Below are 16,226 nucleotides of genomic sequence, written 5' to 3'. Positions count from 1 at the left end.
GGCTCTTTCAGAAACCCCTTTGCAAAGTTGTGAACGAATTTAATATCAAGAGCCCAAGTGGAAGTTGAATTTTGTTCGAAATGCTTGCACGACTGTATTTTATTCATATGATTTCATTTAAATTTTAGGTGAAAAAACAACAATTTGCACTAGAGTGTAGGCCTAAGGTTGAAACATCAATCTGTATGCATTTGCATACTTCGACCCTAGGTAATGTGGCTAAATATTTACAATTAATTTCAAATTATTGAAAATGGAATCAATTGATTGTATGTCAGAGGTTTCATACTTAATTTATTGAGAACTAAATATCAAAAATTAAACTTTGTTGTTTATGATTTCAAACACTTGTTTCATAATCCTAAATGAGTTAGTAAACATATTCGCAAATCTCTTTTCAATGAAATTAACTTGAGACTTGACACTAAAGTGTTTATGAAAGTTATAATGGAGATTACTAATGAAGGAGCTTTGAAATGGACTTTAATGCAATCCTTGTAGCATTACAACATCATATGCATCTGAATTCATTCATTGCATTCATGCCTTACTTTGGTACAAATTAAAAATTGACATCACTGCAAAGTAAACCTCCTGATCATCCTAGCATTAACACATACCACATAAATATGGTATCAAATTATTTGGGAAAACATACTTTTTCAGGCCATATATAATAACTGTGTGTTTATGACATATTTTTTCCTTAAAATGGGAAAATGGGGATATGTGAAGAGTCAAGATTTTTTTTTGATCACACAGTAATTCTAAATCCAGTCACTGTGCATGGTATCAGAGTATTGCCATAATGCATACTAGTTTCACATCTTCTACTGATGTAAGCATCAATGACGAACAAATATATTCTATTTTTATCCCAGAAATATACATGTATATACTCTGTTAGTGGGCTCAGCTGTTTAAGATTAACAATGTCGTTGCAAAGACCTCGTTTTCTTGCCAATACAATCTTTTGTACTGATTAAAAGTCTTGATTAAGGATAAAGATGACATCTATTTTTCATGGATACTACTATCAACGCAGCCACCAAACATACCCACCCTCGGGCGATCATGATGAGATTCTTCTTTTTTCTACTTCCTCTTCTCATCCCATGGCTACATTCAAGGAGAACACGGCGAGTGAACCTACCCACTGCCAAGCCAAGCTTACATCCCCAAAACAAATTCCCAGCTTGAATTATTAATAACCGAATATTAGCTGCCCGGGAAGTCGCTCGCGGGAGTGGAAATATGGATCTGAAATATTAACGACTCAGGACGCCCACCGTTGCGAGGGTGCGATAAAACTGTATCAGGGTTAAACATGGGGGGGGAAGCAGAGTCATTTCTGTATATCTCGTTATTTCTGATTTATTTTCATTAATATCTCAATGATTGATATTATTAACGTGTTCCATTTTCATTGTGCTGATTCATTGTTTCCAACGGTACTGCAACTTCCTTGTGGGTTAAAGCCAACCCATCCACCCCTCACCCACCCACCTTTCTTTTCCTCTTTGGAAAAGCCATTTATCATTAGTGTATACATGATGCTAAAGTACCATTGAGAAATGAATCAGTGAGCCCAACCAGGGCCACGAAATAACTTTTCCATACAGTGCATGATACAGAGATATACAGGCCATACACTCTAAAAACATGAAGGGTGAAAAGCAGTGGTGGATCCAAGGGGGAGGGGGCACAGCCAGCCCGTACCCCTCCCCTTTGAGAGCCATACTCAAAATTTGTAATGTAAATTTACCGTTTTTACCCAAGTGTGTCCCCCCCCCCTTTAAAAGTATTTTTTATTTTTTTTTACTTGTCAGATTTTCCTGGGACAAAATAGCCTTCAATTTTAGATGAAACCCCTTTTTGTTTTGTTTTGTTTTTTTTGTTCTTTTGTTTTTGCTTGTCAAATTTTCATCTGGAAAATGTGTCCTCCCTTTTATAAAATCCTGGATCCGCCCTTGGCAAATAGGATGGCAGGGGGTGGAGAAGGGCTGAGGAGTGACAGCGTTTTCCATCCTAGATAAAACTGCTGTCACTCATCTGCCATTTTTAAAGGGTGATTTACCCCTCTCCACTGTTTCATTAACCAAATTCATTTCATTTTTTAAATGTTATTTACTTATACTTCATTTATCCTGTTTTACAAGTAATATCATACAGTTAAAATGATGTTTAACATTGCATGAAATATGTTGTTTACTATATTAAGTTGAATAATCAACACTACAGTAGTTCAACAGTTTTAAACAAGCATGCTTATAATTCACAGAGAATTAGTTATCACAAGATGGACGGTTTTGGAAGATTTTAAACACTCGTTTAAATACTGTTTAAACAACTACTGTTATGTTTATACAATTTATATCAAGCATCATTGTATAATAATTTCAAACAGTATCTTTACTTTGTTTGTCTGACTAAATAACATCATTACAGGGATTTATAATGGCAGGTCAATCTGTGTATTTCATTTCCTGTTTTTTTTTTAAATAAATTTTGATGTGAAATCTTTACAAGTAAATGAATGAATATTGATCTGCAGGCTGTTTGATCTTGGAATATCAGCACCTAACAAATTTCCATGACAACGTAGAAAAGACTATATATTAGAGTAAGAATTAGAGTATATAAGACATTAATACGGTAGACACCCATTTTTGGATTCAACTCTCTAATAGGAAGAATTAGACGGTTCTCAGACAACCTGAGGGTGCCACCTTTGCCATAATTCTAAAATATCTCCTTTTATTTATAAAATATAAAATGTCTTTTTAAAAAGGAGATAGAAGGGTTAAACAGAAGTCCACCAACAAAATAGAACATTAACAAAAATGTTCATACTAAATTTGTTAATCCAATGGAAACTGTGCCCAGATATATGCAGACTGGAGTCTATGGAAAACAGGTGTGATGACAAAATGATTCAGTCTTCAATGGATTAAGGTGAATAAGTATAATTCAGAGAAGAGAGATGGTGATCTATTGTTTCTTTTAACAATTCCAATTCATGCCATTCAACTACTTGCTAGCCTGTTAACAACTGAAACTCAGTTGCCATTGTATCAAACATAGAGCAATTTACCGTCGACTGATGTATCACCAAGTACAACCCCCCCCCCCCCCCTCCCCTCCCCTCCCCTCCCCCCCCCCCTGAGATATAATATTTTCTGGCATAATGTCCTTTCCACATAATTACACATCATTATGTATTCATAGATCCATCTCTCTCGGTGGAATCTTTAATCATTGCCCATTTTGAATACGAGACTGCCCTATATTCAAGAGTGTCGGAGCTTCATTATACTTGGTGGGTATCTTTGTCGACAAGTTTCTTTAATCGTATGCTAGTGGATAAGCGCCTTGCTCGAGTGACTATCTTGTAGATCTCTTTATAATGTATTGAGTATTTTCATTTTATTGATGTTGCTTCATTGCGTTAGGAGTTTTTAATCCTTGATTATTTTCTTCTGGGAACCTATATGTTTACAAGCTTTGCTTTTTAATAGGTTCCTCATATTTCACGTAATTGTATTTTCTTGTTAAATACTACAACTATGTATTTTTTGTCATCATGTTTTCATAATTGTGTTCAAGATGTATGTTTTTTGTGGAATGTGAAACAATAATTCAAAATCAAATCAATCTCAAAAACTGACGGTAGCTGAGAAAAAACCCAGTATTTTGGACACAGTGGCAATGATTTGGACACGATGGCAATTAACCTCATATCGACTCAAAACAGTCTCCAGTTAACTACTACTAATAGAAAATATGATAATAATAATAACAACAATCATCATCACCATCATAATAAAAAAATAATAGAAATCAGTGGCAGATCCAGGGGGGCACATCAGACCCCCCCCCTTGAGAGCCATACAGTCAATACTTTTAATGATAAATATGCCATTTTTATACAAGTGTACCCCCCCCTTAAAAGTTAGAGCATATATTTTTAATTTGAATATTTGAATACAAGCGAGGACCTTTTTTTGCTTGTCAAAATTTACCATGGGAAAATGTGCCCCCCCCCCCCGCCTTTGGAAAATCCAGGATTCGTCCCTGTTAGCAATAGGTACATTATTTGTATATAGTGCTTTTTCAGTATTTAAAGTTTCTAAGCCCTTTACACAGTATTTATTATAACCCCGGTCATCGGATCATGGCAGGCCTGCACACAGTGTATGCACTTTCTCCATTCCCTGTAGCATGTTGCATCAAGAGTTCAAAGATTTGATAGCTAGGCATACTACAAAAAATTATTATGCACTGTAAAAATAAAGCCATTGGCGGCGGAAGCCAAAAATTTTAGGGGAGGACGCAGGAAGCAAAATTGACAAGCAAGAAAAAAAATAGTTATCAACCAAAATTTCAGGGAGGACTAACAAAATTTTTCTGACAAGCCCCCCCCCCAAAGGTAATCAACGCAAAATTTGGGGGGGGGACCGAATTCATTGCATGAAGGATCCCTTACACTTGAGCAACATTTGTTAAAATCTACATTCATGTGGACATTGGGTGATTAGTGCATGGAGAGTACTAAAGAAAATGAATGATATATCGATGTGATATCACTGTGTACCATAGTGAATGTACAATAATGCAGTATATCAAATGAAAGCAATTTTTTTTAATCAAGAGAAGGTCCGTCAAGATGGTCACTCAGCCATCACTGACCAACTTTGACTATTCCTTTCAAGTGAGAGCACTATTTAGCTGTCATACCAGCAACATACTGTATATACAGCCATCCAGCCAAGTGGTCATCTCACTGCCACTAATGGCAGTGTAAACACTACCCAGCCCTGCATGAGTCAGTGTACCACTGCATGGAGCACGTCTGAGCAGTGTGAACACACCCCATAAGTACCCATTTGGATGGCAGTAGAGTCCATTGACACGGTAGTTAATGCATGCATACATAATGAGATAGTATCGCATGTGGGGGGGGTTGATAGTTGTAATAATCATGTCCGGTCGTACATATGCAGGGGACTGGTTGAGGTAAAGAAAGGTCTCCGTTCAGTCAACTTGTCCAAAATCTCATCATTTTTGGAACAAATCATAATTTGCTTATTTTCCAAGAGGGTAAATAAAAAGCCATTTTATTCTCGGTTCAAATCCTTTGTAAGAATACTAATATAACAATTTTGGATGATTGCAAGCCTTCACTTTGGAGTAAAGGCCAAATTGGTGTCATTGTAGTCTTATGACATCATTTCTAAGACTGATATTCAATTCACTTTTTTTTCTTACATGGATGTTAGGATAGTCACAGATTTGAAGATAAGTATTCGTATAATGATTTAAAACAGTCAGGGGTGTGAGTGGTCACAAATTAAAAGATCTGAAAAAAAGCTGAAGAGTATTGAAAAAGTCTGAAATAGAAAGAGCTCCCATACTTTTTGTACAGAGGAAAGTCAAATATAAACTGAAATTCAGCTGAAAATCAAAACAAAAAATCTCAAATCAAATAAAAATCTGAACTCTCACACCCCTGAACACTAAATGTTCCATTTCTCTATATTCACATTAGTTTTTAAAAACCTTTATCAAATTTCACTGCAGACCTATCGCAAAGTGAGCAGTAGACACTTTCTATTGAAATTGATCTTTCTAATAGGTTCTGTACACGCAACGTCCAGTTACAGAAGGAGCATTTTACTTTAGGGAAAGAAAGAGACTGATAGAGAGAAAGACATTACTGAGCCAGGCACACATAGAAAAGAAGAAAGTCAAGGTGGTCTCAAGCCACCTCGATCAAAAAAAATCCCTGTTAAACTACCAGAACTTTTTCAGGCTCAAAAATATCAGGTAATCATTCCTGATTTCACATGCACCTCCCCGAAACATACATTCGGGATGAGTTCCCAGAGTTACAAGCAGTATGGTGTGATATGGAAGCAAGGGGGGAATTAAAATCGCTTGCTCAGCAGCCACCCAAGTCGTCCGGGCGTAACTACAAGCTCAGCTAAGAAAATTCCCGTAATGTGCTTTCACAATGCCAAAATACCTGCGACCTTGGAAAGATCCCTGCGAAAGTACTATAGCGGGTATCGTCTTTCGGGAATATTACGCCTAGTTTGCTTTCATACTGCAAAAATTGCCTGGTATTATTTTCTGCGCTCGGGGTAGATTAAGGGCAGAATTCCCAATCAGAAAATACCTGGAGCTAACAGATTTGAGGTGGTCTGAAAACACCTAGAGAGAAAATTTGAAAGAGAAAAACATAAAAAAAAATTAAAATAAAAAGGAGATTAATCATAAGGGAAAGAGAGAGTATTACCTTAACGATGGGTAGTGCCGGGTGAATTGGATCCAAACCATCGTGGGTTCTGGCTGGTGAGGATCTCTGAAGCAAACAAAAAAAGAAATAAAATATAACCAACAATCAGAGTTAATTTAAGTATACATATATATTTCATCATACAGTGCGTCCCACAATACAAGGAAACCCGTTTTCAGAGATAGATTGAACAATTATCAAATATTGTTTACTATAGCTTTGATGCTCATGGCAAGTGAGGAATCTCATCCCTCATTTGAAACCAACAGTTTTGCAAATCGTTCGAGCATGGCAGATTAGAAACAATAAAATACTGAGGCATAATCAGAAGCGATTTGCGCAGAAACTCACGTGTGAATCTGAATCCACTCTCATTTCAGGGATCAGTGAGAGAATCTTAACAAAGAATACAAAAGAAATGCTAGTGAGCCAGTCGTCGAATAAGCACATTTGCCATATTATCACAAACCACCCTTGTCCAACATCCTGGTTTTGACATTAAAATTTCAAACTCATTTTGCTCATTAATGCATGAAGTGTTTGTCACATATTAGGTATTAAACTAAAGAGGATTAGCTGAATAATATGATTATGTAAATGAAATATAATTCATTTGCCTTTGAAGAAAAAATACATGGGACTCCCGGTTTCATTTTTTCTGGGACACATTTTATACTTAAAAATTTACAAGTAGGCTTATCTTTAAAATGGGCTATAAGGCAATTACAGGTAGTCAGGTTATTATTTAATGTGGGTAACTGTGGGTTGAAATAACTTTACATATCTATCTTTTTAGCTTTTTGTGATGATGGCATAAAATATTATTATTGTGTATGACATTGATTTCAAACACTTCTTCTGTTTAGTCAAACCTAATTTGAATTGATCGTAACTGGAGGTTGAAAGGAAAATATGCCATTATAACAGAAAAAGAGAATTCAGAGAAACATTCTGTACTCTAACTTATTCAAAGTAAAATGGGTTCATAGCTATACACTTTTAAGCAAACAAGTATTCTTGCGATCATTTTGAAATTGAAGAGTTAATTGGTTGAATTTTAAACAGCAATTTTATAAAACCAGATTAAGACTGATGAATAAAGTTATAGAAATATCAAAGACTTTGAACTGATTATTGTGAAGGAATGAAAACCTGATATAATTATTGATTGTGCAATAAAAATCCAATGAATGAATTATCGTATTACTTTGAGTAGTACAGCCGCAGAGAGCTAGAAAATTGAAAATTTTGATAGGAATAAAAATCAGATTAGGATAATATTTCACCAGGCCGCTCAATGACTAGTTGTTATCTGAGAGATGCTTGTCTTGAGATTCTAAGGCTCACGTTTCATCTCTATTCTAAAGATTTTTTTATTTTCAATCTCCCCTTGGAACAAACTTCTGTATCAAATTTTCCCTGATCTTTCTTTTATGATACGATATACTATTCTATGTCATTAGGTAATAACAAATACATATGAAGTGAATGAAGAATATCTAATTTCCTTAAATAAATTTCTCCTCAACAATCATGGCTTGTGCTTATATCAATAATTCTGATTTTTTAGAAATTTTGTTTTAGTCATGAAAAATTATTATAGGCATATCTTGTTTTACATTGTTTGTATGATTATATTATTATACGCAAATGTCAATGTGAATACAACCATTTTATTATGTTCTGTTGTAAATGAAAGTGAACAAATTTGGAATGAAAAAACCCCATCATCAACTTTAATATGGATATAAAAATCCCCTATATAAATACATATGTGTGTGTGTATATACATATATATGAGAAAATAACACAATACTAGTGTTACGAGCATTGAATGTGCTATTTTTTTTCTAAGAGCATCTTACATATCTATTGATTACGATACCTCTGTAACCTTTACATTTCATTGCAAAAGTGGACATTCAATGCTTCAATAGTTTCTTTTTAATGTGTACTGCTTGACGCACACACATGACAGCATTTCCCATCCTCACTCTCACCGCTAATATAAATCTTTCATCAACTTTCGATGGGATATCCAAAATAGAAAATCTGATCAATACATGAATCCATGCATAGCTGAGTAGCAGACCCCCCCCCCACAAACCCAATAGGATTAAACGATTTACCCTTCCTAAATCACCAGCCCTTCCCCGCACCCCTCCCCTTGATTATTAATTCACAATTTTCCGTTCAGCGTACGTTAAGTAGATAAAGTAAAAACTTGCTTAGCAAAGTAATTGAATCGGAATTGATTTTCGGCAGCCGCGTGCACGCGCAGGCAATAAGAACGACATTGCAAACCATATGAGACTACCGCGGGAATGATTTGATTTCTAAGTAGTATTAGATTAACCAACCCATAACCTTATCTCTCAAATGAAGAGAAAATGAGGAAACTGTCTGGCTATATTCGTCTGCTGGGGTATTTTATTGCAGCCAATCTGAATGTGCATGAGTATCAAAATTTGATTTTGTCAGCAGTGATTGAGCAGAATATTTTTTTTTACTGAGAAATGGCCATAAATGTATGACTATACAGCAATCTCTGCATTATAATGTGAAGAAGGAATTACTTTAATTATATCAAAATGTACATTTCTTAAGGAAAATGCACTTAGAAATACCCTCTGAATGCAAAGAGCTAATTTCATCCCTAATAACACTCTTCTATAACTTCTGAAGGTTTCCATGGCGAAGAACAATAGTGTAGTAGATTTCACGGTACACCATGTATCTTTCTTGGGCAAATGTTGGTCCTGAAAAGGACCACCCAGGACCTCTTCTAGAAGTGATATTGGGGACTAATCTCTTCGGAGTTTACTGTTTATTCTAAATTAGAGTGCATTATGACACCTTTTAGAGTGAACTGCAAGAAGAGCTGCAGTTCACTCCAAAAAGAGTCATCATGCACTCTTAAAAGGATGTACAGTTTACTCCAGAGTGATTGGTCCCTATACACTATCACTCCAAGTGGAGTGTGAGTAGGGAATGTACATTATATTGTCACTAGGCTGTTCAACCTCACATCTAAAACTTTGAGACAGTTCCGAAAGCTTGATTTGAGTGTTATGACATAAAGAAGTACACTTCCTTTGCGTAGAAAGAGTTCTCTACAGGAATTAGGACAAGTTTTTTTAATTTATATATTTATATTGGTGCCATCATTGCCATATTTCCTAAAGAGCATTTCATGATCTGCCCTCAATATCAGTTTTTTCATTGGAAGTATAGGTTTTTACTGAAGCCCATGTAGCAAAAAATAATGTAGCTTGCAACAAAATAGTCAATTTCGAGAGGATTTTAAAAACCAAGTTAACTGTTCTAAAGAACTATATAAATTCAAGCAACTTAGACCTGCATAATAATGATTTAGTCAGAATTTTTCTTAAATCTATTACTCTGAAGCTCGTTCAGATAGAGATACAGAAACGACACATGTCAAAATTATAAATTTGAAAGAAATCCTTTTGTAATGAGCAATAACATATATTCCGCCAGATATATAAAACAACATTCACTATTTTCACCTTGTATGCAGGGTATACAAGTAAGTCAAAATCCTTTTTTTTTTCATTTTCAACAAAAATATAACTGATTCTTTTTTTTTGGGGGGGTAGAAATTCCTGCCTAGAAAATGGAATAAGATACATCAAAGTATACACAGTAAAAAGAACACATTTAATTTTTAAGCCTGTTACTCTAACAAGAAGTTGTTTTAATTCTTTTTTGTAATTACTTAAACCTCTTCATTAACTTGTTAAAAAGTTTAAACAGTTCTTTAAAGAGTTTAAACAGTTGTATAAAAGAGATAATAAACAACAGCTGCTGGAGTGACAGGCTCAAAGAACGTGCTTGAGATTTCAAACAGCGCTTTTACAATGTAAAGAATAAACATCGATGAGAAAACAAATTGAGAGTGGGTAAAAGAGAAAGGGGGAGGGGAAGAGAGAGAGAGGAAGAGAGAGAGACAGAAACAGAGAAAAGACAAGGGGTTTACCAGAGAAAGAGAGTGATTTTGGTCATTTTAATTGCAGAAAATCTTTGAGTGCAATTTCGGTCCGATTAGAGCAATACTTGCTGTTAATTAAACGAATATGTGACAAACATACATCCCTTCATTGAATCTCCAGACAAAGTGTAATCAAAATGCTAAAACTACGAGCCAAATAGACAAACACCATATGGAAAATAGTTTAAGTCTTAAACGATTCTTTCTCCATCTCAATATTTCTCTCTTTAGTAACGAGAGGTAAAATGTGCCTTTCAGCAATGCTGCAAACATCATTCCGGTGTTTCTATATTCTCAATTGTTCCCCAGCGCCCCAATATAAATTTGCTTGCTGGCATGAGTTGACAGGTTTGAGATGACTTAAGGGAAATGTGAACTCTATGCCCTGATTGAAGGAGAAAGGTGTAATATTTTGCACTATCGCCCCATTGAAGATGATGAAGGTGAATAAAAGTTGCTATCTTGCCCTATAACCCTTTTATCCAATGTGCAATCGTGCAATTGCATTGTTTCCTCAGGGAGACAGAACTTTAGCATCAGTCAGGGGTGGATACAGGAACTTTTGAAGGCACAGAAGAAAAAATACATGCACAAGCAAACAAAAATTGGGAAGTGGAATTGTTCGTAATCTCTGAAGGCGATTACATTAATCTAAAAGACAAATTTGACAGTCTTTCAAAACTTGATCTATTTTGCCTCTTTACTTCAAGTCTAGAGGTAAATTATGTCACTTATATATCATGCAAACTTTTTTTTTTCAGGGGCCGCTTTTCACTGCCTAATGGGCAAATCTGCAACATTGGAGAAGATTCATGATTGCAGTAATTTGGGAGATTTTGTTTCCGAAGGGGTGTTTTACGAAGACGTAAGTATGAAAAAGAGTCGCACTTAAATCCCGATGCTAACATGATATGCAACGCACAATCTTGTTGACCAATACGCAGGAGTGCACGCCCACTTTGTATGATCTGACCAATGCGGTCATGGCTTTTATACCGCGTGCAACAGGGCATTTAAGTGCAACAATAAGTCATACTTAAATCTTTGTGAAACACCTCCCAGGCTCTTCTGAGCATTGCAGGGGGAGGGGGGGGGGGCGGAATTGTTCCAAGCCCCCATGTTTTTCCCCCTCTATTGACATCATCTCTATGGCTTTGAATCATTGATCAGCATTAGATATGAAACAATTTCTCGCTTTGCTGTTGGCCTGATTATGAACAATTTAACTAATCAACTTTTTTCACCGAAAGGAAGTTTTAAGATACCACAATCCAAGCTACATCTGCATTTTATCAATAAATTTGTTGGACAAGTTGTCAGATCATTGCCCATTTCACGAAAAGTTGGTATGAAAGCAGGTCTTGTGCTGGAATGTCGACTACCATGAAAAGAGTGAAAATTCTACTTTTTGAGGTGATATTCCAGGAAGAGTTGCTCATCATAGAAACTTTCTTTACAAAATGGGGCCATATGGAGGATGTCATCAAAATTTTTCATGAGTTTCAGGTCACATGACCAAGGTAAAAGGTCATTTAGGGACAATGAACTTAGACTATGTTGGGGGAATCAATATCTTAACCAAGGTTAGGTCTTTGAAATATCGTCATAACTTTAAAAGTGTATGGACCTAGTTCATGAAACTTAGACATAAGGACAATGGTGTATTTTTAAATATCCATTGAGTTTCAAGTCACATGGCTAAAGGCAAAGGTCATTTAGGGTCAACAAAGTTTGGTAATGTTGGGTTTTTTTGTGGAATTGTCACATAACTTTAATATAGGTTCTTGTCCATGAAACTTGGACATAAGAGCAACATGCATCCCTGAATATCATGTGCATGTTTCAGATCACATGACCAAGATCAAAGATCATTTATATTCAACGAACATTGGCCATTATGTGGGTATGTGTGGAACTGGCATTATAATTTAGAAAATTTATGGATCTAGTTCATGAAATGTAGCCATAAGGGTAATCAAGTATGAATGATTGTTTTGCACACATCTTAGGTCACATGATCATGCATCGAAGGTCATTTAGGGTCGATCATATGAATGTTTTCTTTTGAGAATAATTATTCAATAGCTTTTTCAAAGTCAGCACTGCTGCTATATCGAATCTGGCAATGCAGGTGAGACTGCCAAAGGCATTCCACTTTATAACTCAAAAAGAGGATTTCTTAAATTCATGAACGAGCAATTTTCTTTTTACAAATATTTGGTTGTTTTATGTGTTAACCAAGGTGAGATTTTTTATAAGTAAGCTATATATCATCCCCAATACCAACCTATCTAAGTCAGAAAATTTTCGCTATTTAGCCCTTGAAACTGAATTTTAAAACCCAATAACACACAAACTGCAAGGTAGCCTCCTTCCTATATTACCATGGGATAAATGTAAATTGGAATGAGCGTAAAATCAAGAAAAATCATCCACAAATATATTTTTTCCTTGCTGCAAGTCAAGCCATTAAAATGCAACAATGTAAGAAAAGATATTGCTGAATTCCCTATAACCCAACGGAGTGCTTTATCGATCATGGCCCTTACTTCTGGAGGAGAATAGTGGAGTAAACGCAGGCCCTCTGGAGTCTCGTTGCAAGCATCAGTCTTGTGATCGATGCTAATCTAAGTCAAGGATGCCTTGATTTGGTAACCGTGGCGATACGGAGGCGAGTGCTCTGTCAATGTTTAGCCTGGAGGGTTCAAAGGCTCTCACATTCTACATCCTCCCATTCTCCATCTTTATGTCTACCTTACCGATCATGATTCTCATGTCTTCTACTTCTACATTTTCTTTCTTTTCTAAGTCATTCTGGCTTCCTTGCAGAGCACATAGGGATGCATTAGGCAGTGATATTGCACTCTAGCAAGTTGGTATCATTATTACATGATGCAATTAAGGACAGGTTTATTTTATCCAATGATGTTTGCAATACAAACTTTACAGTATTCATTTAACAGCCTAAACGAGTGTTTTAAATTTGAAAAAAAAATTAAAGTCATCAGTTATTAAAAGTCAGGCATTGTTGTTTGAGATTTTAAACACTTTTTAAACTGTTACTTGTTCATATAAGCTCTCATATCTTACTTTATTCGACTGTGATTTAAACACTTCCCTTCTTAAATATCAGATAGATCTTGCTGCAAGGCTCATATACATGTAACTATTTCTGTAAAGGCCAGGTGGGTTCTCATAAAGCTGTTCGTAACTTAACCCGTTGCCAACGGGAGCCGGATATATACGGTTCCCTAAAACTTATTCATGTACGGGAGCCGTATATAGTCGGTTCCGCAAAGGCTATTACTCGCATCCATTTGCAGGCTTTAAAAATACAATTTCATACTATGTTTCTGCCTTTTCTGTGTTATAATTACAATGTCCATTAATTAAACTACACATTCCAGAAAGTCATACGTTTTTACCTTTTGTTTCTATAGTTTATAAAGCATTATAAAACGAGTTATGCTTCGAAGAGAGTCCAATATTGGCGTACAGTGGGCATTGCCACGATGGAAGCTTGATTTCAACGATTTTCAGTTTCGCAGAACCACGTATATACCGTAATCAATAAAAGTGAGGGAAAACAATGGGAGCAGCAAAATGCAACCAAAAACGCACGCAGAGCTGCGTGCGTGCGCTGATATGATCAACGATAGATCGAAAACGATCGATACTTTATAAGATTGCTTGTGAGGTATCAAAAAGTCCGGGGTTCGATCCCGGCCGCGGCACCTATGCCCGTGAGCAAGGCATTTAATCTACAATGCTCTTTTTATCCTGCTTTTCAAAGAAATGAAAATGCTATATGCATTACTGCTAACTAGGTGTGCACTTCTTTTTTTAAAAAAAATGGCGCCGTTGATAAAATATAGGAAGAAGAAAAATCATGGTTTCAGTTTATAACACATCGATTTTTGTTTTCTTCTTTCATTTAGGTGCATTATTTTGCCTCTTGAAAATGGCTGTCATAATATTCAACTTCATGAACTGATCAAGCTAGATCAAACTAGAAGAGAGTACACGACTTTAAGTTGATATCGATTTCTATAATCCTAAACAAAAAGTGTATACAGCTGGCTATTGAGAATACCTCGGATCGTACGTACACTCTATTTTGTTCTAACGATACGGATGTGGTAATTGATGGAGGCATGGCCCCCTTTCCTTTGAAAATCACAAAAGGGCATCCAGCGAAGGTCGATAAAGTTGCCACTTACTAACAATGTAAAGAGTGACTTGAAAGGGAAGGATGTACGGATGAATTCACACTTTGTCAGTTTGGTTTAACACCAAAGAGTGATAAACGCCGTGACATAGGCATAATCATGCTAATGAAGACTAATATGTGTTATTTACGATGTACAAAGTATATGAAGCATGTTTTATCCATATCAGTAATCTCATATGAATTTTCGAAAAAAATCTAAGGTTTCCCCAATTGATTTTATTCTGATTGAGTATGTTATCGTGGTTTGGTTTGACCTGCATATAAAAAAAATTTGATGCTATAGGAATCCAGAGCATGGAGTAAATATGCATTCCATGGATATATTATTCTAGAAGATAGAGGGAATGAAAAGCAGAATATATTAAAATAAAATATTTATGTTTATGTCTGCAAACAGGCCTATAATGCTTTTCACGGAACAAATGATGTAAGCCGGGTAATGAATAAGTAGAGCGCCTTGATCACAATGTTTAGTGGATATTATATGAATTATTAATCATTATCATCATGCGGCTCGTTTAATTTTTTTTTAATTGCTTGTTAGAAGGGTGCGAGAAAAACGGCATAAAGCATATTGTGATTCCATATACGTCCATTCAGTTATTTTTTTTCATTTTTGGCCGTACTCCATAGAATATAACAGACGTTCAACTTTGATAAAGATAAATATGAGATAAAGCAATCAGTACATGAATTGATTAATAAAGACAATTAATTAATTAATTAGAGATAATATATATCACTTAATATGAGCTGGAATATGATATTTAGGCAGGCGAGAATGGCCTTTCTATGTATCTCTTTTGAAGCACGCTCTTCCTCTTACAGTTCTCTAATTAACTCGTTATATTTGTATTTTCATCGGAGCTCTTATGAATTGTTGGCTACAAGGAAAAAGGAAGTGGAGAAATAAAACATAAGAATTATTTTAATACATCGAAATTCTGTAAAGGTGAATGTACCGGGTGAGAAATTATATACACTTACGACATTTTAGAATTATACTTTGGCAATGAAGGTTATTATTTTCAGAGTCCTTTTTCATCTTGACGAAATTGGATATTAAAACAAACTGAACGCAGGAAATAATAATTTCCGAACGGAAAGTTCCTAAAATGTTAATCAAATCATATATTGTCCGAAAATTTGACAGTGAGTGTGGCGAAACAAATGGGGGGGGGGGTTAAGTGATGGAATATAATTTATATGCACTAGAATAAAAAAAAGGGTATAAAATAGTAATGGTGTAACTTGGGTTGCGATTTCATTGCTGACCTCTATTTCTCCCCCCCCCCTTTGCTTGTCAGAAAAAAGTAAAGAAAAAGTAGCGCATTTATAGTCCCCTCCACCAAGAATTCCTTGGTTCACCGCCGATCTCTGACAACTAGAATACCAGCAAAACCGAAAATGTCTTTCTGGTCACACTCATTTTTTTCCATTTTAAATTGACCAACATATACTTAAGTTATTTTTTCTTGCATTTTCCATGAATTACTAATCATTTGTTGATCATTAAATCCTTTGCACATAAATGTCAAGAAAATAACCACACACGTTCTAAACTAGTGAAATAAACTGAGAATTGAGTAAGTTCACAATAAATAAAACGGTTTGCAGGGACTTATTGTATATTCTTGGATAATGAAAGAAAGGCAGAATGTCTTGTTTTTAATACAATTTTAATT

At 35.4% G+C, this 16,226-nt stretch overlaps 1 protein-coding gene across 1 annotated transcript in view; it reads right to left on the bottom strand.

The window, feature by feature from the left end:
• Positions 1–16,226, bottom strand: part of LOC121426233 (rap guanine nucleotide exchange factor 4-like) — a 67,869-nt gene that overhangs the window by 31,042 nt on the left and 20,601 nt on the right. The window contains exon 3 of the mRNA XM_041622455.1: positions 6,299–6,364. Coding sequence (XP_041478389.1) covers positions 6,299–6,364 — 66 coding nt within the window. The remainder of the gene's footprint in view (positions 1–6,298; positions 6,365–16,226) is intronic.

Source organism: Lytechinus variegatus, chromosome 13 (genome assembly GCF_018143015.1).
Source record: "Lytechinus variegatus isolate NC3 chromosome 13, Lvar_3.0, whole genome shotgun sequence".
Classification (NCBI taxonomy): domain Eukaryota; kingdom Metazoa; phylum Echinodermata; class Echinoidea; order Temnopleuroida; family Toxopneustidae; genus Lytechinus; species Lytechinus variegatus.
Note: the sequence above shows the minus strand (reverse complement) of the source record. Positions and strands in the feature narration are given on the sequence as shown.